At 43.7% G+C, this 24,363-nt stretch overlaps 1 protein-coding gene across 1 annotated transcript in view; it reads right to left on the reverse strand.

The window, feature by feature from the left end:
• Positions 1–15,897: 15,897 nt before the first annotated feature.
• The window catches only part of LOC125447537 (protein Dr1-like), a 55,657-nt gene continuing 47,191 nt past the window's right edge, over positions 15,898–24,363 (reverse strand). The window contains exons 2-4 of the mRNA XM_048522008.1: positions 22,748–23,164; positions 20,948–21,111; positions 15,898–16,448 (exon numbers count right to left, since the gene is read on the reverse strand). Coding sequence (XP_048377965.1) covers positions 16,311–16,448; positions 20,948–21,111; positions 22,748–22,970 — 525 coding nt within the window. The 5' untranslated portion in view covers positions 22,971–23,164 and the 3' untranslated portion in view covers positions 15,898–16,310. The remainder of the gene's footprint in view (positions 16,449–20,947; positions 21,112–22,747; positions 23,165–24,363) is intronic.

Here is a 24,363-nt window from a genome sequence, read left to right on the forward strand (position 1 = left end):
CACCACTCCGCCTCTGTAAAAGCTCAACGGCGCCTCACTGCAGTTTTGCAGAACATAGCAAGCGCTCAGTCTGCAGCAAGGTGTGTATGACTGGTTTTGTTAAAGGGAACACCCCCACTACAATGCATACTGCTCTTTTACAAAACATAGCAAGCACCCTAGATAATAGTGTGAAGCTGGGTGAACACAGCAGGCCCAGCAGCATCTCAGGAGCACGAAAGCTGACGTTTCGGGCCTAGACCCTTCATCAGAGGGTCTAGGTCATCAGAGGATGAAGGGTCTAGGCCCGAAACGTCAGCTTTTGTGCTCCTGAGATGCTGCTGGGCCTGCTGTGTTCATCCAGCTTCACACTTTATTATCTTGGATTCTCCAGCATCTGCAGTCCCCATTATCTCTGATAGCAAGCACCCTGTCTGCACTCACTCTGCAGCAAGGCGTACATAGCTGGTGCTGTTAAAGGGAACACCATCACATTGAGAAACAACAAATCACAGCCAAACAGCATTCAGGAGAGGCGGCAAGCTAACGTTTCGAGACAAAAAGAACTGCAGATGCTGGAATCCAAAGTAGGTGAACTGGAGGCTGGAAGAAGACAGCAGGCCAGGCAGCATCTGGAGGAAAGGAGCAGTCAACGTTTTGGGTATTCTGAAGAAGGGTAATTACCAGAAAAACTAATGTTTCGAGTCTAGATGACATTTCATCAGAGCATCTTAAGCTCTAATGAAGAGTCATCCATACTCATCACGTTAGCTTGCTACTTGACCTGTTGAGATCTCCAGCATTTGTTGTTTTCAGTAGAGATTCCAGCTTCTGCAGTAATTTGCTCCCTTACTACACTATACTGCTGCAGTTTAGAAAACACAGCAAGCACCCTCACCGCACATAGCCTACAGCTAGGTGTGCAGGCTAGCACTGTTAAAGGGGCAAAGTATAGTATTCTTGGTCAAAAACAGGAATCGCTGGAGAAACTCAGCAGGCCTGGCAGCTCCTGTAGAGAGAGAAAACAGAGTTAATGGTTTTGAGTCCAGTATGTCAAACCAGAGACACTGAGATCTGTTCACAGATACTGCCAGACCTGCTGAGTTTCTCCAGCAATTTCTAATTTCATTTCAGATCTTCACCGTTCATGCTCCTTTGTTTTATTATAGTACTTTTGGTCTCTGGCAGCATCTGTGGAGAGAGAAACAGAGTCAATATTCTGAGCTTGGTGTGAATCTTCTCCAAAAGAGTCAAATCAGAGACAGTGATGCTGCCAAACCCACTGAGTTTCTCCATCACTCTTTGTATTTATTTCAGATTTCGAGCAACTGCAGTATTTTACTTCTTGATCTCATTGAGTTAATGTTTACATGGTCTGGTGCGGTAAGGAAAATTCAGCTTCACTTCAGAAATATTAAGAGGAGACAATGGCCTAATGGTATTATTGCTAGAGTGGTAATCCAAAGAGCCAGATAACATCCTACTGACCCAGGTTTGAATCCTGCCACAGCAGCTGGTGGAATTTGAATTCAATAGAATCTCTAGAATTAAGAATCTAATAATGACCATGAACTTGTTGTTGGGGAAAAACCCTGTCTGGTTCACTAATGCCCTTCAGGGAAAGAAACTGCTATTCTTAACATTTTCTGAGGAAGGATCACCAGACCCGAACCATGAACTTGTTTTTTTCTTTCACAGATGCTGCCAGACCTGCTGAGCCACTTCAGCAAATTCGTTTTACTGTTCTTAACTGGTCTGGCCTACATGTGGGTCCAGACCCATCGCCATGTGGTTGACTGTGAGGACTAAATGCTGTCTAGTCAGCAGTGCCCTCATCCTGTGAATGAATAAAGGGGGAAAGAAATTATTGCGGCTTCATCTGGCCTGGAGACTGCACGGCTTAAGAGGAGCTAATGCCCTAGTGGCATTTTCACGTGTAATGGTAAAGTTGTTACAGTCCTATTGGACCATAGGGCTGCTGTCTCATTGGAGAGAGATAACTGATAGTGGTTTAACATGAGGGTCACTGCACCCTCAGGTCAGGGGAGAGGGTGAGAAGGAAAATCTGTTATGCTAATCCTAGCTGGTGCAGGAATTGAACCCATACTGTTGGCATCGCTCTGGATTGCAAACCATCCGGTTAACTGACCTTACCTCTTCCCCCCCCCACCAACCTAATAATCTACAAGGCAGTTGATGAATGAAAACTGGATGTATTTTTGTTCCTCAGCTGACAGGTTTAGAGATAATTTCTCTACATTTATTTGAATGAAAGCAGTCGGCAAATGGACAGAGATTCACACAGGTGGTTTTGGGCAAGATCAGGGAATTTCAGGAAGGATGTGGAGAACAGAAGATGGCCCGGGGTTGGGACGGGTAAATGCAGACCGAGAGTGAGCATTCTGGTGGCACCAAGTTTGGTGAGAACGTGTGAGGGAAGAAGCCAAGATTTACTGCAACTAATTTTGGTTCTCAACAGAACCGGTGCATGTCAAAACTCTGCAGTGTATCCTTTGGAGAAGTACTGAGGGCTTCAGGAGGGAATGATATGTTCTGTTACTTCCATTGGCTTTGAGAATGCCCAAAAGCCCTGCAAATTTCTACCTTGTGTTCCTTTGTGATTGAATCACAAAATGCTCGAACCAAGATTTATCAGGTAATAGAGATGTCAAATGGACTGTTGACCTGTATTTGAAAGGGATAAAGTATAAAGATAGGGGAAGTCTTGCTAAAACTATACAAGGCATTAATCAGACCACATCTGAAATACTGTGAACAACTTTAGTACCCTTAGCTAAGGAAAGCTTTACTAGCGTTGGAGTCATACAGAGAAGGTTCACTTGGAATGATGGAATTTTGTTATGAGGAGGTTGTGTTTATATCCGTTGGGGTTTAGAAAGACAAAAAGAGACCTAATTAAAACATAAAAGATTCTTAAGGGTCTTGGTGGGGTAGATATGAAAAAGTTGTTTGATTATTCCATAGAATCCATCCAGTGTGGAAACAGGCCCTTTGGCCCAACAAGTCCTTAGGGCATCCCACCCAGACCCATTCCCTAAACCTATTTAATCAACTTATCCATGGACACTATTGGCAATTTAGCCTGGCCAATCCACCCTAACCTGCATACCTTTGGACTGTGGGAGGAAACCGGAGCACATAGAGGAAAGATGCAGACGTGGAGAGAATGTGCAAACTCCACACAGACAGTTGCCTGAGGCTGGAATTGAACCAAGGTGCCTGGTGCTGTGTGGCAGCAGGGCTAACTGCTGAGCCACCATGCTGCCCCCTTTCCTCTTGGGAGAGAGTCTAAGACCAGAGGGCATCGTCCAAGAGAAAAGTTGCACATTTAAAACAGAGATGAGGAGGAATTTTTTTCTCACAAGGGCTCACTAATCTGTGGAATTATTTACCACAGAAGGCTGTTGAGGCTGAGTCACTAAGTATATTGAAGGCTGAGAAAGGCAGATTTTTAATTTGGAGTTTAGGATGATCAGATCAGCTTTTATCTCATCAAACAGCAGAGCAGATTCGATGGGCGAATTGGCCTACTTCTGCCCCTGCGTTTTATGGTCCCTCTAGAAAGTCACCATTGGATCTGCTTCCACAACCTTTTCAAGCTTGTCCATCCCATTTCATGATGACAGACTGCAGTAAAATAAAAGTCTCATATGCCTTCTGCATGTTTTTTCAGTTATCTGAAAACTGGATCCTCTGAATATTGATCCTCCTGCTGGTGGCACCAGATTCTTTTTGATACTTTCCGTAAAATAAATGGCACCCATGTCGTATTTGTAACATCAGGCCACCCTGAAGTCATTCACTATGGCATTGTATGTTTGAAACGTGATCATTGTGGTCATCAATTTGTACACAGCAAGCTCCCATAAGTCAGTCTGAGATAAATGACCAGATACAGTTTTACTCATAGTGATCAAGCGTCAAATATGCAGAGAAAACAGTAGGAATCTTGTTTGAGAACATATCCTCAGATCCCAGCGTTGCAGACTTTAAACTGTGTTTTGTGCATTATGTGAGAGCAAACATCTATTGTTATCAGTTGTAACCAATATGCCAGTTCTCAGTTTAATCTAATCAGTGGCATTCCAATTTTTATTAGCAATGAAGAATATTGGGTAGGTCAGATAGAATATATTTTCTTAACCTTAAAGCGGGGCTGATTTGATTCTATTGCCCTCTGTGTGGTAGAAATCCTACAATGACTTTTCTCTTAAATGTTCAGTGTGGGTTAGGAGTGGTTTATAAAGGTCAACCAAAGTATCATTGAGAGGTATAGTCTGTATAAGCGATATCTCGTCAGCATGGACAAGTTGGACTAAATGGCCTGTTCCTGTGTTGTATATCTTTATGACCCTATGACTGGAACAGATAACCTCACACCTGTGCGGCCATAATTCCACAAAGAATTTCTTTGACATGTGCAGACATGTTAAACATTTTTGCAACGGTTTTGTACAGACCTCTTATATGTTTGGGGGAGGAAGACACTCACAATATCCCTGTGCGCACACTCACTGCCCTGTACAAATTCATCAATGATAGTCAGCCTGATACCGAAAGTGTGTCTAGTGAGTGCAGTGGTGCTGACTCTGCATATCTTTAAGCGGGAACTGGATAAGCTGGGGCAGATACTATAAAACCATAAGACAGAAGAGTGAAATGAAGCCATTTGGCCCATCAAGCCTGCTCCACCATTTGATCATGCCTGATATGTTTTTGAGCTGCATTCTCCTGCCATCTCCCCATAACCTTCAATTTGTTTACTACTCAAGAACCTGTTTATCACTGTCTTAAATACACTTAATAACTTAGTACACTGTGGGTAATAAGTTCCACAGATTCATCACCCTCTGGCTGAAGAAATTCCTCCTCATCTCAATTCTGAAGGGTTGTCCCTTCGTTGTGAAGCTATGTCCTCGGGTTCTAGTATCTACTACTAGCGGCAACATTTTCTCCATGGCAACTCCATGCAAATCTCTCAGTATTCAGTATGTTTCAATGAGATCACCTCTCATTCTTCTAAACTCCACTGACTATAGGCCAAGTGTCCTCAATCACTCCTCATATGACAAACCCTTCATCCCTGGCATCATTCTGGTAAACCTCCTCTGGACCCCCTCCAATGCCAGTACATCTTTCCTTAGATGTATGGTCCAAAACTGCTCACAATATTCCAAATGCAGTCTGATCAGTGCCTTATTCAGCCTTGTCCTTGTGTTCTAACCCCCTTGAAATGAATGTAAACCTTGCATTTGCTTTTGTAACTGCCTACTGAACCTGCATGTTAATCTTAAGGGAACCTTGAACTGGGATTCCTAATTCACTTAGTTCTTCAGATTTCTAAAGTCTGTATCCTTTTGGAAAATAGTCTCTGCCTGTATTCTTCCTACCAAAGTAAAATACCTCATACTTTCCCAATTTATACCTAACATCATACTTCTTCACATTATATTCCCTCTGCCACTTCTTTGCCCACTCTCCTGAAAAAGTCCTTCTGCTGTCTCCCTATTTCCTCAACACTACCCGTCTCTTATCAGTGTGTCATCAGCAAACTTAGCAACAATGCTCTCAGTTCCTTTGTCCAGATCGTTAATGTATACTGTAAATAGTTGTGGTCCCAACGCTGACCCCTGCAAAGCTCCACTCTTCACCAGCTGCCATCCTGAGAAAGATCCCTTTATCCCCTCTCTCTACCTTCTGCCAGTCAGCCAATCCTCTATCAATGCCAGTACCTTGCCCGTAACGCAATGGGGCTTTTATCTTACTTTGCAGCCTCCTGTGTGGCACATTGTCAAAGGCCTCTGGAAATCCAAATCAATCATGTTCACTTCTACACCTGCCCCTACACTTCCCCCATCACCCCCATCCCAGGCCCCAAGAAAACGTTCCACATTAAACAAATGTTCACCTGCACACCCGCTAATGTGGTATATTGTATCCGCTGTTCCCGATGTGGCCTCCTCTTCATCGGGGAAACCAAGTGCAGGCTCAGAGACTGCTTGTGGAGCACGTACTCTCGGTTTGTGACAAAAGACAACACCTCCCAGTCGTGAACCACTTCAGCTCCCTCTCCCGCTCCTTGGATGACATGTCCATCCTGGGCCTCCTCCAGTGCCACAATGATGCCACTCCAAGTGGAAGGAACAGCACCTCATTTTCCACTTGGGAACCCTGCATCCCAATGGTCTCAATGTGGACTTTACAAGCGTCAAAATCTCCCCACCCCCCGACCTCATCCCAAGATCAGCTCATCTCGCCCCTGCCTCCTTGACCTGTCCATCTTTTCTCCCACCTATCCACTCCTCACACCTCACTGACCGACCCCCACCCCCACAACCTAACTGCTAGCCTCATGCCCCCTTAACCTGTCTGTCTTCCCTCCCACCTACCTGCCCCTCCCTCCTCACTGACCAACCCCAATTCCAACCCCCTACCTACACTCACCTTTACTGGCTTCATCCCCACCTCCTTGACCTGTCTGTCTTATCTCCACCCTATCTGCTCCTCTATCCACCTTCTATCATCGCCTCCCCCTCTCTCTATTTATTTCAGAGCCCCCTTCCCCTCCCCCATTTCTGAAGAAGGGTCTAGGCCCAAAACATCAGCTTTCCTGCTCCTCTGATGCTGCCTGGCCTGCTGTGTTCCTCCAGCTCCACACTGTGTTATCTCTGATGCTGCCTGGCCTGCTGTGTTCCTCCAGCTCCACACTGTGTTATCTCTGATGCTGCCTGGCCTGCTGTGTTCATCCAGCTCCACACTATGTTATCTCTGATGCTGCCTGGCCTGCTGTGTTCCTCCAGCTCCACACTGTGTTATCCCTGATGCTGCCTGGCCTGCTGTGTTCCTCCAGCTACACACTGTGTTATCTCTAATGCTGCCTGGCCTGCTGTGTTCCTCCAGCTCCACACTGTGTTATCTCTAATGCTGCCTGGCCTGCTGTGTTCCTCCAGCTCCACACTGTGTTATCCCTGATGCTGCCTGGCCTGCTGTGTTCCTCCAGCTCCACACTGTGTTATTTCTGATGCTGCCTGACCTGCTGTGTTCCTCCAGCTCCACACTGTGTTATCCCTGATACTGCCTGGCTGCTGTGTTCCTCCAGCTCCACACTGTGTTATTTCTGATGCTGCCTGACCTGCTGTGTTCCTCCAGCTCCACACTGTGTTATCCCTGATGCTGCCTGGCTGCTGTGTTCCTCCAGCTCCACACTGTGTTATCCCTGATGCTGCCTGGCCTGCTGTGTTCCTCCAGCTCCACACTGTGTTATCCCTGATGCTGCCTGGTCTGCTGTGTTCCTCCAGCTCCACACTGTGTTATCTCTGATGCTGCCTGGCCTGCTGTGTTCCTCCAGCTCCACACTGTGTTATCCCTGATGCTGCCTGGCTGCTGTGTTCCTCCAGCTCCACACTGTGTTATTTCTAATGCTGCCTGACCTGCTGTGTTCCTCCAGCTCCACACTGTGTTATCCCTGATGCTGCCTGGCTGCTGTGTTCCTCCAGCTCCACACTGTGTTATCCCTGATGCTGCCTGGTCTGCTGTGTTCCTCCAGCTCCACACTGTGTTATCTCTGATGCTGCCTGGCCTGCTGTGTTCTTCCAGCTCCACACTGTGTTATCCCTGATGCTGCCTGGCCTGCTGTGTTCCTCCAGCTCCACACTATGTTATCTCTGATGCTGCCTGGCCTGCTGTGTTCCTCCAGCTCCACACTGTGTTATCCCTGATGCTGCCTGGCCTGCTGTGTTCCTCCAGCTCCACACTGTGTTATCTCTGATGCTGTCCGGCCTGCTGTGTTCCTCCAGCTCCACACTGTGTTATCTCTGATGCTGCCTGGCCTGCTGTGTTCCTCCAGCTCCACACTGTGTTATCTCTGATGCTGCCTGGCCTGCTGTGTTCCTCCAGCTCCACACTGTGTTATCTCTGATGCTGCCTGGCCTGCTGTGTTCCTTCAGCTCCACACTGTGTTATCCCCAAACCAGATCCTGACTTGGGCTGTGTTTCACTCCAGGTATGATCTCTCCTGCCTGACAGTACTTATCGATGCCACACCTTATAGCTGGTTTCTAGCCAACCTGTTCAGAGATATTATTACAGAGTTCTGATGCAGTTGAGACTTGAACCTGGGCCACCTGGCTCAGAGGCAGGGGCACTGCCACTGTGCAACAAGAGACCACCATAGTACACGTGAATAAATTTTAATCGACATGTTCAGATATGCCATGATGCACATTCAGAGCAGGTGGAATTTGAACCAAGGCTCAGAGACAGGGGCACTATCACCATGTCACAAGAGCCCACCACACCATATAAAAGACAAATATCCGTATACATTCCCTACATCATGAAATCTTCTGAATTAATACTGAGAGGAAGGGCAGAGAGGAATTCTCCTTCAGTATATTTCTCCCCCATCGCCTACCATTGGGGCTTACCATTACCTCTGTTCTGACTTGCTTATTCCAGGAGATTGCATGGCTGTGGGTGGGGGAAGACATTACAGACTGGCTCGTCTCAGTGCTGGTTAGTCCATTCTAGCTTGTAAATTTTCAATGCTCTTGCTCAGTTCTGCTGCGTTAAATAGAAACCAAATTGTAGAAGTTGCAGAAATTTGAAACAGCCTTCTCACTTTCAGCAGAATGAGTTTCTCTTGATTCACTCTGAAAAGCTTTCCAGACTTTGAACACCTCTCTTCAATCCTTCTTACTTTCTCCTCTCCAGGGAGAACAAATCTAACTTCTGCTGAAAGGTTATTGACCTGAATGGCTTCTCTCTCCACAGATTCTGTCTAAGTTGCCGAGTATTTCCAGCATTTTCTGTTTTTATTCCAATTTAAAATCTCTGCAGATAACTGAAAGCTTTCATTGCTTGTTAAGTCTCCTTTGCACTCTATACAAAGCCTGAACATTTCTTTTATGGGTGCAAGGGAGAGTGACAGCCTGAGAATTCTCCTATCGTTGAAGAGCTTTCATTTCAGTTCACAATCTCCGCAGCTACTTGCTTTCCTTAATGTTAGCTTAGGACAAGTGGGAGGTGGCTTATATGTTGCAGATACAGGAGGATAGAACATCTGTGCTATAGACTTGATGATGCTCTAACACTGCCATAAAGAACAATGTCAAAGCAGTGAGTACAGAATAATTTCTCACAATGTATAGACAAGTGAACTTTAGTCCAAACAGTGGCAAGATATTGGAAGGACATCCAATTTCATAAAGGGGTGCGGGACAGATTTATAAGATGATTCCAGGGACAAGAGAGTTTAGTTACAAGGTTAGATTGGAGAAGCTGTTTTTGTTCTTCTTGGAGCGAAGGGAGATCTGATAGAGGTGCACAAGATTGTGATACGCTTAGAAAGGGTGGACAAAAAAATGAAGTTCTCATCAGCTGAAGCTACAATGACTTGGGACACAGATTTAAGGTTTTGGATGCAGGAACGTTTGAGGTGGATAAGTGTGTGTGAGAGGATGAGCAGAGGCAATTGATAATAAGTGATTGCATAAATTAAAAGTAAGGATAAACAGGCAAAGGGCATTCAATATTTGAATAAATTTAACTGTTTCAGGTATTATTAGTCAATTGGTTCAGAGGTGTTACCGCAGAACTTTCGAGGTGGTGGTCAGGTGGACCTGTCCTTCTGGCTCAGAGGTAGGGACATTACCATGGCACCAGAAGAGCACTTTTGAGCACTTTTACTTATTAACGTTGGTGTGGTTAGTAAGATCAGGAACTGTATAAATCTAAACGGAGTAAAAGATGACTTTGCATCTTCCCCTTCAACAAGATTATTGTTACAAGATTAACAGTACTGTCTGGGAAATCAATTCCACAGCCTCGTTTTCTGGGGAGATGGTCAGTGATTTTGAAAGGAAATTAGATGGGTGTCTGAGGGAAACAAGCCCGCAGGGCCATGGAACTTCAGTGGGAGAATGGGACTGATTGGGCTGCTCTGTGGACAGCCACTGTGGACTTGCTGCAGCTATGATTTTGAATCAGAGAATTAATCTTCACTTTTAGTTGTAGGTTTCATCAGGAATAGTCAGCATGGTTTTGTCAGAGGGACTAACAAATTGATTGAATTTTTCAAGGAGGTGATCAGGTGTGTAGATGAGGATGCTGCAGTTGACGTAGTTTATACATCAGCAAAGCCTTTGATAAGGTTCCACATAGGAGGCTGATGACACAGGTTAAAAATACATGGGATCCAAGATAACTTTGCAAGTTGGAAGTAGGTTTATGGATGACATGAAGATGGTTAATAGCAAGGGAGGAGCTCTCAGTTTGCGGGACGGTATAGATAGCTTGGTCAGAAGGGCGGATCAGTGGCGGATGGAATTTAACACTGCCGCGTGTGAAGTGATACACTTTGGAAGAGGAAACACGACAGAGGAGTTTTCGAAGAATGGCAGGGCACTGGGAAGTTGAGACAAACAGAGGGATCTTGTGGTGCTTGTCTACTAAGGTTATGTTCCACCTGTTAGGACACAGCCAGAAACCTGGTGTAGTTTTGGTCACTGGTGGGCTGTAACTGCACTGGACATTATGCAAATGAAATTCATCAGAATGTTGCCAGGGATGGAGCGGTTTAGCTGTGAAAAGAGTCTGGATAGTCTTGGGTTGTTTCCTTTGGTGAATAGATGGCTGAAGGCAACCTGATTGAGGTGCATTAGATTATGAAGGGCATCAACAAGGTGAATAGTAAGCAGTTTTGTTCCCCTTAGCTGAAGGGTCAATAGCAAGGGAGCATGATTTTAAGGCTTAGGACAGGAGGTTTAGAGAGAATTTGAGGAAATGTTTTTCATCCAGCGGATCGTGGAAATCTGGAATGCACTGCCTGGGAGCGTAGATGAAGCAGAAAAACCTATAGAAGTAGTTGGGTGAGCAATTGAAATGTGATAGGTTATAGCACAAATGCTGTAAAGTCGGATTAGCGTAGATGGGTCAGCATAGATGCGATGGGCCGAAGAGCCTCTTTTGTGCTGTATGACTCTACAGTTGCAAGTGAGCCATGGTGGATGTGTGAGCCTAAGTTGTAGCAGTGTAAGCAGGCTATTCGGCTCATTAAATTTGCTCCAATATTCAATGAGATCATGGCTTAGGATGGCACAAAACAAACAAATTTCATGACAGCAAGATTTCTTGTGGAACACTGGTAGTGGCTCTACCCCCGAACCAGGAAGCCACAAGTTCAAGTTGCATATGCTCCAGAGGTGTGTCCTGGCATTGCTGAACAGGGAGGCTAGAAAGTAACCATTTCCTGGTGGGTGCAGTTACAAGTAGCAGCAATAAGTGAGAATGTGGAACAGAATGGGAAGTAGTTGAAGTGTTTGGTGGAATAATTGCTATGTCAGCAGATCAGTAATCCCTTCGGTTGGACTATTAGGTCAGCAACGAGCTCAAGTACTGTGGAGGGAGTAGCTGAGGAATTTAACTTTGATAAATTAAATCAATCTGGAATAATGAAAGTCATGTTAGTCATGATGACTGTGAAACCACTGCAGCTTTGTAAAAAGCAAACCCATCCAATCCAATGTTTTATAAGGAAAGCTCTAAATTCTGGCTTGGTCAGTGGAACTCGCATCTTGAGCATTAAAAAAAACCTCTATAGTCATTGAGCAGCTAGCCAGCTGCATTGCAGGTAACAGTGCATTAATTGTCCAGATTAGTGAAAGGTTTGTTTTGGGTTCCCCAGCAAGTAAATGCAACAAAACTATTTAATCCATCACCAGGACATTTCAGATGGTGAGGAACTGGCTGGGATTACTGGGCTACTGCAATAATTGGACTGTCGTCCTCATGCAAAAGGGAGATTTTACCACAGCTGACGGCTACTGCTGGAAAGTACACGTGAGTGAATTTTCACTAATGTCCCAAAACTCAAATATTCTGCCTGGCCTCACACACACACACAGAATATAAAGGGCCGGCTTACCATAAACTGGCATTTTTGGGCTATGATGTATAATAATTAGTACTTCCACAGATATGCTTAGAATTTATTGCAAATATCATACAGTATTTCATGCTGAGAATGTAATCAGTTTAATATGTGCTGATTACTGCACACCATCCAGCATTGATCGTTCAACAAATGTTTAAACAAACCCGGAAAACTATGAATATGTATTCAAACGGAACTCCATGCAGTCTGTATACAGATATATTTCCATACAAATGTATAATTTGTGCCACCTAATGGTTAGTACGTAATAGTGCATGCGTTCACAAGAATCCAGTTCCTTCAAGTTTGCAATGCCAGATCTTTCACACAATTCACATCTGGTTTAATTTATAAACATTCCTTTTGCCCTCTCTGGCCAGACTCGAGTACATTAGGTACTCTTAGTCCTCTAGGAGATGTCATTGCCTGCATAAGCCTGGGCAATAAGCTTCAACAGACTTTTTGGCTACAAATAACTGCACAGAGGCTGGTATCCCATCAGTAAGTCACCTTTACTTACATGTGGACACTGCTCCAGTTTCCTCAGAGTAAACAGGAGGGCTGAGATTCCTGTTCTTATCTGTCAGCCAGGGCTCCCTGATTGGACCAGGTTAACAGTCCCAATTGGGGAACTCCTATTCTATGAGGTTCACCTGGCTGACCTTGTTACAACCCATCCACTGGAAGTCTGAAGATATAGGCCAGTTCGTTTTTTGTTTGTCGCTCCTCCTGGGGTATATTAGCACCGGGTCCGGTTCCTCCGACTCTGCCTCTGATACAGGTGGTGTGTAATGCACAGAGGCTCACCTCTTGTGTCCCCAGTGTCTAGAAAGAAATTCATTCTCTTCTTCAAGTGGCAATGGCACTGAGGCCGTGCCATCTGCTGTGTCCACCTCAGATTTGGAGGTATCTTCAACGCTTGATGGAAAGGGACATCTCTGGGTTTCAGAACAGTTGGAAAGGGTGCTGAGGAGCTGGGCACCTTTTGCTCCCGCATTGTTTGCGAGTTTACAGCCCTCATATGGTCCACATACTTATTCAGGACCATCGCACCTACCCAAACCTTACATGTCATTGGGCCCGGCCTTGCGTTGATATTGCCTCTTACCCATGCTGGACGATTCCTGTGGTTCTGACGCCAAATTTCATCGCCTGAAGTAAACTGTCTCCCTTGCTTAATGGAGTCGTGTGTTTGACATTAGCATTGCTGATGCTGTTTCACCCTCCCATCCCCACCCCCAGGTCCTAGGGCAGCCTTCTCCCTATTAACAACACTGCTGGAGCTATCCCTGTAGTTGCATGAGGGGTAATCCTATAATCAAATAGGAGCCGGGACAGTTTGGTATCTAGTGAAGCTGTAGGCTGTTTCTTTAAGCCTGCCTTTGGACCGCTTTCTCTGCCAGACCATGGGATGATGGATGATTTGGAGCTATCTTTAAGCATCAAATACCATTCGACTGGTAAATGATGGCCTATTATCTGTGACTAACAACTCTGGGAGTCCGTGTTTATCAAAAGATGCACGTAGTCTTTCTAGCGTCATCCTCGTGTTTGACAAATGAACTCTATGCATGTACAGCCATGTTCAGCAGGTGACCACAGTGCCTAACAACATTGAGCCTACGAAAGGACCTGTCTTGTAGACATATAAATGAGTCCCGATGTGGGGAACTGCTGGCAGTAATTTTTGATCTCATTGGCACTCCTGGCACTGCCCCACCAACACAGCTAGGTCTTTATCTAATTCTGATCACCAGGGATAGCTTCTCACCAACACATTCATTTTGTAAACGCCTGGATGATCCTGGTGGAGTTCAGCCAACATATGGCAGCGACCTTTGCTCGGGACAATCACTCTTGCACCCCATAATACTATCCATCCTCTGCTGTGATCCGGTCTCTCTGGGTCCAAAAAAAGGTTTCAATTCTTGTTGTGTCAGCACTTTGGTTTCCCCCATCACCACCAGTTGTCTCAGTTTCGCCAGGACCGGATCCTTCTGCATCCAAAGTCTGATATGGTCAGCTGTGACTGCAAGTGTGCGCAGAAAATTTAAAAGCACTACGGACTCTTCCAGTGGTGTATCTGTCAACAGAAGGCAACTCAAAGCATCCGCATTTGCTACATGGCCTCCCTGAAGGTGTTCCAACTTGTAATTATACACATTTAGAATTAGAGCCCGTTGCTGAATTCAGCCTGAAGCGCTGCCTTGTCCTCTTTAAGTAGATGTGCCTGGGATTTGTGGTCCATTTTTGTTACATTTTTACACCCATAAAGGTATTGTTGGAACTTTGTGACTCCAAACCTTTCTTCTCTATTTGGGTGTGTTTATGCTCTGCATTAGCCAAAATCATGGATGCATATGCTATTGGGCATTCCTCTCTATTGGGCCACCTATGAGCTAATATTACCCTGATGCTGTTGGGGGAGGTACCTCATTTCAATAGCATATCTCACTTGGGATCATAGTTAGCCAAAAGTTTAGAGGATGATAACTGTTTCTTCACTTTCTTGAAAGCTATGGTTCGGCTATGCTGCTATCTCAAGGCTGACCCTTTTTTTTTAAATTGAGTGGACACAAAGATGCCAGGGTGGAGACCAGGTTACGTATGAACTTTCTGTAATAATTTAACAGCCCAAGGAAAGACCCAAGCTCCAGGACAGATGTGGGAGCCGGGGCACCTCTTGATCACCCTCACTTTATCTTCCAACGGGTGTAACCTGGTCTAAATCAACTCTGTGGCCCAAGTATATGACTTGAAATGCCTAGAATGAACATCTCTCCCTTCTAAGGCATATACTGGGAAAAATGTCCAAGGATTATGTCCAAATTCTCAAGGTGCTCCTTATTGGTCTTCCCTGTTACTAGCCCATTGGCAGTAGCTTGAAGGGGAACTCACAAAGGGTGTTCCCTTACCCTCCTTAGTGATTCAGCCTACTGTTATTTGCAGCCTGACTTTCCTCATGCTCCTCACTTGAAGCACCCATTGCACTTTTATGTGTTGGCTGATCGGAGCCAAGTTTGGAATGCAAGAAATTCTCAGGCACCTACAGGGGCAAGAGTACAGAGAAAATAACCGTAAACAATAAATTGCTACCTCTTGAAATCAACAGCAAACTCAGCACTGGGGAATCCAACTAAAGTCTGTCTGGTCAGCTCAGCAGAGCTAAATGTTGCCCATATCAGCTTAGATTTAGAAGGTACCTGCTGCTTATAATGAAACATCAAAGAAAAAAAATCTATTCCCCTGTAATTTCTGCAAACTTAGATGGAAATTAATACATTTACAAGGATTAATTATAGTTTTGCGTGGGTTTGTACCAGTTAATTCCCACTGCTTACAATGATTTAGAAGTCAATTAAAAGGCATTAAAACAATTTGAAACGGAATTATAGTTTTGACATGATGTTTAAAATAGCTAGTTTCCTCTGCTGCACTTCAATGGAACTTAAAAGCAGGTTATACCAGCTATAAAATGAGTCTTTTCCTTCGGGTGTTTGTGTTCTGCTTAATGTGTGGTAAAGACTGTTTAACATTTTTAATTTCCACCACTATTATTATCCTTCCAATGCCAGGGAAACAGTATTACAGTTCAGACACTGTCCCACTCACAAGTACAGGTGCTGTTCTCCCTTGGTTATAAATAGCCTTGAATGCTGTCCACTTAGCACAAAATCCAGAACAAAATCCTTCAGAGAAGGGAGCCTTCACAGTTCCTAATAGGCCCAGTAGACTGTAAAAGTTTCTGAAAGAAATCCAACATCCACATCAACCCAAAGTGTATGCAATACATGCTTGATGTTGCCAGCAATCCCTCATTCAGACAGCAATTTAAGGACAAACATGCCCATCAAATGACACAGCATCACAAGAAACAGTCCAGAAATGCTCTTGTTACAAAAGTAAAAATAGAATGCAATTAAACACAAATGAAAAGCTGCAAAATAAAAGTCACAGTCACAAAGGAATGTCGACGTCACTTTTATTTTTGATTACTATAAACAAGGCAACTTCATCTTCAATTACCAAACACATTAATGAAACCGACGAAATACATGTTCAACAGGAATCTTTATCTATTTAACACCACTCTAATTAATCAAAAGCTTAAGCGTATAAAAACTCATGCTATGGTTTGAAGGTCCATGAGTGTGTATTGTCCATCTCAGACCACGTCACCTACTAAATCTAGTAAGTCCAAAGTCTAAAGACAGAAACATGTTTTTCCTCCTGTTTTAGGCTGGTCAGTTAAAATTCCAAAGCTGGCCCTCAGCCTCCAGCTGTGGGCATGATCAGATGCCCACTGATGACCATCTAGGCTGCCACATGGCAGGACAGTGGTAGATGGAAGTGGTTTAGAAAGGGGAGCAAGTGTGTTCTAGGTGTCCTCCTCCTCTTCCTCATCCTGGGAGGAGCCAGCCTTGTTGGCGATTGCTGCTGCGAGCTGTGCCTGCTGGGCAGCTTGTTGCATCTGTAACCATTCTTGCTGTGCCAGTTCAGCCTGCTGCTGTCGAGCCTGAGGGGAAATGGACAAAGTCAGGCTGGCGTGCAAACCCAAATCTCCGTGGCTGGTGGGATGGGGATCTTGGTGGGAGGTGGGAGGCGGGAGGGCGGGGGGAGTGGGTGGGGAGAAGAGGGAGAGAATTGCACTATATCTAACCCCACTCATCTTGAATCAAATAATGTTTAAGAAAAAATTATTCAACTCTAGCATGCATCAAATTTGATTGTGATACCTTCCTTTGGTTGAATGGCTCGCATCAAGACGTCTGCATGGACTTTAGGAACTTAAGTGATTTATTACAGAATCTGATAACATGCAGTATGCAAGGAGGCAATACTTTCCAGATGGCAGAACAGAAAAAGCAGCCAATATCATTTTAGGGACAACTCTAAATTTGAATATTTGTCCCAAATCCTTGGCCCTCTGTTCTGATTACATCGAGTTGTGTATAAATGAAATTTCACTAGTGCCTTGCCTTCAAAAGGTATCAGCCATGGGTTAGTGTGAAGCAACCTCATCTCAGTCACAGATTAAAGGATCAAATCCCAATCTCTGGATGTCTATAGATGCTGGAAAAAGGGACGAGCAAGCAGAATGCTGAAATTCCTTCACAATGTAGTGACAACTCATTTTCACAATTCTGAATACCAAAGAAGCTCAATCTGTTCAAGGCGACAAACCTGTTACAGTGATGGGACAGATTGATTTATCAGCCCCCTTATTTTCGTTACAGTGAGTAACTTCAATGTTGGGTCCACACATATCAGCAATGTCTCAAGTTTAATCCCTCGTCTGTGCCATGTTTGCTCATTCCGGCAGGATTGGCAATTGGAGCAGTACAGATCCTCTCAGCACATTTAACCAGCAGCTCCTCAGCACTGCCAGTGGTTCCCTCCTGGGAAGTGTAACTATGTAGGCTGAACTACGTGCTGGTATTTGCTGTCTGCTTTGTGCTTTCAGTACCTTCAGCCTTAAGATCAAAATACTCTTGCTAGTTTCCAAAAATAACATTCTGTCAAAATGTCATGACTCAAGCTTCATACTTGTTTTTGAAATGACTCCATAATTTCCTTGGCCCCAAGAGACTGTTTACAAGATCACAGCCAACTCCCTTCATGATCTTAGTCGAGTCTATCAAATCCATCTTCCTCAACTTCAAATCTCTGCTTAAACCCTCTGCTACTCTTACATCATCTACTACTCGTTGCCTGTTCTACATCCTAGATTTAGTGCTTTTGAAGGGAAACTCGGCAGATGCCTCCAGGAGGAAGGGAAATGTTGACAGAATGACTGAAAGGAGTTAAGGATGACAGGTCAGTCATGTGCAACATGAACTTGCCAACTGGCCTATTCCTGTAGTGCACATTATTTTTAAACCCCATAATCTGCGACTTGCTTCCAAAATTTACCTGCCTGATGGTTTTGATAACAAAACCTCCATTTGTTTCGATCATGCTATTGGCTTCCCCCAGCCCCAATCATTTTTCTGTTTTCTGCTCCTCCTTGTCCACTCAGCACCCAGCCTTCTGTAATGGGTTGGATGTTGTTTGCAGTAGAACAGAAGTGTTATTGCTGGTGGCTCAGCTGACAGTCAAAGAAACTGACAATCAACTGAGGAAGAAGTTGACAACTAGGAGTGAGAATGTTTACAAATATCCTTGTACAGTTAAGTTACTCAATATGGCTGGACCAAACAAGCTGGAAGGTGTGGTGTTGGAGAAGGCAAGGGTAGAGAATGCGGTGTGCAGTCAGCCCTTACAGCTACCTCCTAACAACTAATGACTGCATGCTGCATTGCACACAGGAGCCTAAAAACAAGTCTTGGAAATGGTGTGTAGCATATTAGTCTACAATGGGTAAGGAAACAAATAAACTTGTTTTGTAACTTTTTTTTAAAGCTGCAAAATCATTGAGAAAAATGTCTGACCTAGTTTCCAGCACTATGGATCACAGCTAACACTGCTGTTGTGATTTTAGACACATTGTTGCCTTACTATACAGTTATGTGGTCATCTCAACAATATGGAAGCAAGCAACAGTTTGTGGTGTTAATAACGGTTTGTGGACTCCAGAGAGTCTGGCTGCTAAGCAGAAAATAGTGGTAAAAGGAAACTGTAGACAGATAATATCCGTAATTAGAATACGGGACAACATTGTTTGGGTGTATTTCAGACTTTGTTGCAGTGTTTAAAGTTTTACAATTTTGTACTTTAGGTATTGAGAAGAATTTTTTTTACATGATTATCTGACATCTAGTCCTGGATGGGTAGAAATATCCTCCAACTAAATTGTGAATTCCAAAGTAATGAACTTTGATTTTAGTTACAACTCTAGTTCCCTGTACACAAACTCTAACCTGCTCCCTGATCACTGTGACTGAACCACATCATTCAGAGTCTTGGTCCTTCTTGATTCTGAGATGGACTTCTGACTATATATCCATACCAACTAAAATAATTACTTCCACTTCCTTTATATTGACCAACTGCACCTTTGCTTTAATTCATCTATACCATCACTGCTGGACTTGATTAATCCAGGAGTCCCCTGAACAATTGCCATCTCCTAACCTCTAAGTGAATGAAATTTAGCAAGTCAAAACCTTGCTGCTTATATTCCAACTCAACTAATCATTTATCAAGATAGTAGGAACTGCGGATGCTGGAGAATCTGAGATAACAAGGTGTAGAGCTGGATGAACACAGCAGGCCAAACAGCATCATAGGAGCAGGATCTATCAACCCTTGTCTTGCTCACCTACATCGACCTGAAAATCTTGCACCACTCAGTTCATTGTCTTTCTCTGCAACAAATGTGGCAGAGACTGCTGCTCCATTCCAGGTGATGCTTAATACAGTTAACCACCACAGCACAAATCATCGCCCTACAAAACAGAAAGCAGAGGAGAAAGCACTGATTTCAAAAGTTTCACTCCATCCTAATTCTGAAACTCCTCTAGTCCCACAATAGCTTTATGTTCCCCCAGTTCTGGCCTCCTCCACATCCCACTTCATTGCCTAATTGGTGACCTTCAGCTGCCGGAGTTTCAAACACTGATCAGACCTTGTCCGAGAAAAACCCACAAGCTGTTTGAAATCACCCTTGGAACACCTCACTTACCTACTCCATGATGGCCTGTTCAATTCACCAACTGCCCATCTTCCATCTCAGTGCCCCAATATGAAGCAACTTTCCTGAGGAAGATCTAAGAGCAAACATCCTTAGGAATTGAGAAATGGGAAACACCGGAACTTGCTTGTGACAAATCCAGTCTGTCGGCAGCAGGTTATGAACTACCATGGCAAGAATGGTTAATGCTAAACAACTGGAGGGTGAGAAAGCTGAGGCTACCATGGGACCTCTGTATAATCACCTGATACACATGGGGAGATACAAACAATGCTACATATTACTGAGAAGTGTTCCAGTAACAGATTAAATGGTGCTCTCATCACCTTAAACTGAACAAAATGGAGACTATTGCTTGCTTCAGGGATTTTCATTTTATAACTAAACAAACAGCTCTCTAAAACATTTTGTATCACTCGACTCTTTTAAGTTTTTGGTCACCTTGTCCTCCTTGTGTGGTTTATCAAATTTTGTTTAAACACTCCTTTGAAATGCTTCAATATGTTTTATTAAGTTAACGTACTTATATAGCGTATGACATTCTTCCCAACAAATACTGAATCCTTCAACTCGGTGTAGAGGAAATTCAGCAGAATGAGGGAGTTCAGATATTTTGAGAGATTGAAGAACTAGCATTGTTCTCCAAAGATCTGAGAAGAATGACAAAATTCTAGCATTCAACATTATTAAAGGATTTGATTAACTCAGGAGAAACTGTTGCCACTCACGGAGAGGTCACTAACCTCAGAACATACAGAGTTAAGTCAATTAGCAGGAATCAGAAGTGATGGAAGACGTTTTCTTCTTAAAAGGCATTGCGTTTTGATGTGTAATGCATAGACTGAGATGGTGTTGGAAATTAGATCAATACTCAAAAAAGAAGAAATGTGCAGGACAATAGGTTAAGAGCAAAAGAGTAGGACTAACTTATTTCAAAGAGTCAGCAATGACATGAAGAGCTGAATTATGACTTCCTGTGCTGTATAATTGTATTAAATAGTTCTGTTTCACCAGGTCAACATGATTCCAGCCAGGACAACCCATTCAGTAGTCCCAAACATTACACATACACACACCCTCTCCACAACATGGGCTCAAAAATCTCCTTATGCTGGGCTTTGGCTTCAGTGATAATCAGAGCAGGTCTAGATGAATTGTGCATGATGCCACTTGTATCAATTTTGGTTATAAAACAGGATAAATAAAGAACTATTGATTAAAACTCATCGAGTTCAGATTTTACAGTCTGCCTGTAAGAAGGTGAATGTGAGTGGAGCTAAGTGAGATATAGTTGGTTAGAGACTCCAGTTTTGAAGAGTTGAGGGTAACTTACTTGAAAAGTACAGCTATACATTTCAAAAATATTGAGCAATTTTCCTTACTTTTGCAAACAACTCTTGTTGCTGACGTAGCAGTTCCTCCTCTGGTATTCCAAGGTTCTCCAAGCGAGCGTTGGCCTTTCTCCTTTCTAGGGCAACTGTCTTGCATTCCCGCAGAACCTCTTTTACTTCAGTTATGTATGATCCAAAACCTAGACTTTCCAAGGCTGTCATACAAGGTAACACAGAAAGAAGCTTGTAACAGTCCCCTGGCTACGTAAAAGCTCTCTGCTGGGTATTAATCTACACTTGACAATCTGATATCAAAATCTTGATATTCACAGATAGGTTTATGATTGAATACTACATTTTGTTGTGTATTGATTTACACTTGACAGTCTGATATCAAAAACTATTCACATTCACTTTGAAGATTCACATTACATAGAGAACCAGCTCTGTTCAGTTTCATTTCAAATTCAGCTCATTCACTTTCTCTTGGCAGCTTGCCTTTCCAAAACACAAGTTCAAGTATCTTGCACAAGTGACCACTCTAAGACAGTGTCAACAAAGAATTTTGAGGGCAGTACAGGCCAGATTAGATCCCATCCTCAATCGATTTCCACACTGTCAAGGGAGTCACCAGATTATGAAGTGGGAAAACAAACTGATCTTTCTGTCTCCTTAGCGTAGAGACACAGCACTATTGCGCTATCCTCCCTGCATGGTTCCATGAAATTTTCATGAGATCTGGAGTCAGGTTTTGAGGATTCAAAGAGCAACTCCTTCTTGACTGAACACCTGAGCCATCAGCCCTCCTGGGTCTGTCTTGCTGTTGGGGGACAGGAATGGATGTCAGCAGTGTTGTCAGGGATTTTGTAAGGTAGTTTAAGAGTATCATGATGTCAGGTTGATGACTGACTAATGTGAGAGATACTCTCCCAATTTTAGCACTCACCTCAGATATTAGTAAGGACTTTGCAGGGACAGCAGGGCTGTATTGTGATCATTTTCAGCGCCTTAGATGATCCCAGGTAGCCTGTCCAGTTACATTTTTTTAAGACTTTCTACTGGATGATAGAACTGAATGGCTTGCTTGTCCTTTTCAGAGTCAATGACATTGCTGGTGTTGGATGACAGTTTCCTTCTCTAAAGGACATTAGTGAAGCAGATGGTTTTAGGATTCAATTTACTTCTGTATTTTTATTGAATTCAAATTCATGGTGGGATTTGAATCCAGTTCCCCAGAACTGAGTCATTGGATTACTAGTCTAACAGTGATATCACCAAGTCATCGCCTCCCCTACGTTATCAAGTTTGTCGACTTGGTACACATCAACAGTCTTGTACATTTTCCCATCTAGCAGTACACAGAGGGGAAAAATAACCTTTGGTTACAGAGTGTATTTCATGGCATCTCAACATTACAGCTGATGAAACACTTTTGAAATGTAGTCACTGCTGTAACGTTGGAAATTCAGCAATAAATTGCACAGCAAGCTCCCACAAACAAAAATGAACCAGATCATCTATCATCCACCAGGCACGCGTTGCATAGTAAATACTGACCATGACACAAGGGAGGGCTCTTCAGTGAACAGAAACTACTGGATCTTTCACATCCATGCAAGAGGGGGACACAGACCCTAACCTTAATGTTTAAGTGGATGTATGACACATCCAAGGCTGCAGCATCCCCTTAGCACTCATTAATTCATACAAATTCTGTCTCCAAGATGGAGCTGAAGAAGGGTCACAAAGGTTATGGCATAAATAATTGGGCAGAAACTTCAGTTGTGAGCTCAAGGCAGGGAGAAAATATTGTTGCTATTCCAAAGTGTATTTCTATAGATTAACACATACCTTGCATGATATGTTCTGGTGAGATGGTTTTCTTATCCGACTTATTGCAGATTTCATTAGCTTCAGAGGACACTAAGTGAATAAATTCAGTGCAGCAGCTCACCACCATTTCTCTGGCATCATTTGCTACCCTGACATTTGGTAGAATCTGTTTGATAATCTTGTTGATTGCAGCTCTTGGAATAGTTAAGTCATCATCACTATTACCTGAAGCTGAGGCCATAGTCCTTTATTTCACTTAAAGTGGCCAAAGTTTTTCTTTTTAAAAAAAAAGCAGTTTTTCCTAACAAGGTGGGCATACACCAAATCCACATCAAATTGTTTTATTAGCACAATGGTATTTAATCCAGTTGGATTCCAAAACCAAAATATGATAAACATTTGGTTTTGAGATTAACTTAATATGATCTTGTTATCCTAGAGAAAAATGCAAAAACATCAGACATTAAAACAAAGTCTCGGCAGTGGGAAACAAAGGCATATTTATTATTGTAGAGAAACTAGCATCAGCTAAACAAAAATTCTGACTTCATGAATAAAACAAACAAGCCTAGTGAAACTCAATTGAGTAAGTCAGTACAACACAGATTTAAAACCTGGCTTATTTAGCTGATACGCACCCTGGTTTTCCAATCCATCCATGACCTCATCGCTCCCTATCTCTGTAACCTGTTTGAACCCTATGACCCTCAAATCTGAACTTGTCCATTTCTGGGTTCTTTTAAACATTGTTCCAACAATGGCAACCTTGCCCTTACTTGACAACACCCTGAGATCTGGAATTCCTTCACTAAATCACGCTACTGCTCTCTTCCTATAAAACGTTCCACGAAATCTGTAAGACCCACCAAACTACCGGTCCACCAGTCCTGATGTCAACTTTACGGCAATACTCAATATTGAAGACTAATTGATAACCACAGAATCCCTACAGAGTGGAAACAGGCCCTTCGGCCCAACACGCGCACACCGACCCTCAGAGAATCCCACCCAGACCCACCTCTCTACAGCGCACTTAATCTACACATCCCTGAACACTATGGGCAATTTAGCATAACCAAGCCACCTAGCCTATGCGTCTTTGGACAAGAGGAGGAAACCAGAGTAGCTGAAGGAAACCCACGCTGACACGAGGAGAACATGCCAACTCCACACAAACAGTCGCCTGAGGGTAGAATTGAACCCGTGTCCCCAGCACTGAGGCAGCAGTGCTAACCACTGAGCCACCGTGCCACCCATAATACCCAGGAAGAAATATGGGGAGCATTTATCTCAGAGAGATTCTTTTTATTCATATGTGGGATGTAGGGTCGCTGGCCGGGCAAGCATTTACTGCCTGTCCCTAGCTGTCCTTGAGAAGGTGGTGATGAGCTGCCTTATCGAACTGCTGTGGTCCACATGCTGTGGGATGACACACAATGCCATTAGGGAAGGAATTCCAAGGTGTGTCAAGGAGAGTGGGAGAGGAGAAGGGAAGAGGCACTGAGCAGACACCAGAAACAGGAACAGAGATAGTACGACAGACATCACAGAATCAGAGTTAGAGAGCTGTACGGCATGGAAACAGTCCAACTCATCCATACTGACCAGATACTCTGAATTAATCGAGTCCCATT

Source organism: Stegostoma tigrinum, chromosome 35, assembly GCF_030684315.1.
Source record: "Stegostoma tigrinum isolate sSteTig4 chromosome 35, sSteTig4.hap1, whole genome shotgun sequence".
NCBI lineage: Eukaryota > Metazoa > Chordata > Chondrichthyes > Orectolobiformes > Stegostomatidae > Stegostoma > Stegostoma tigrinum.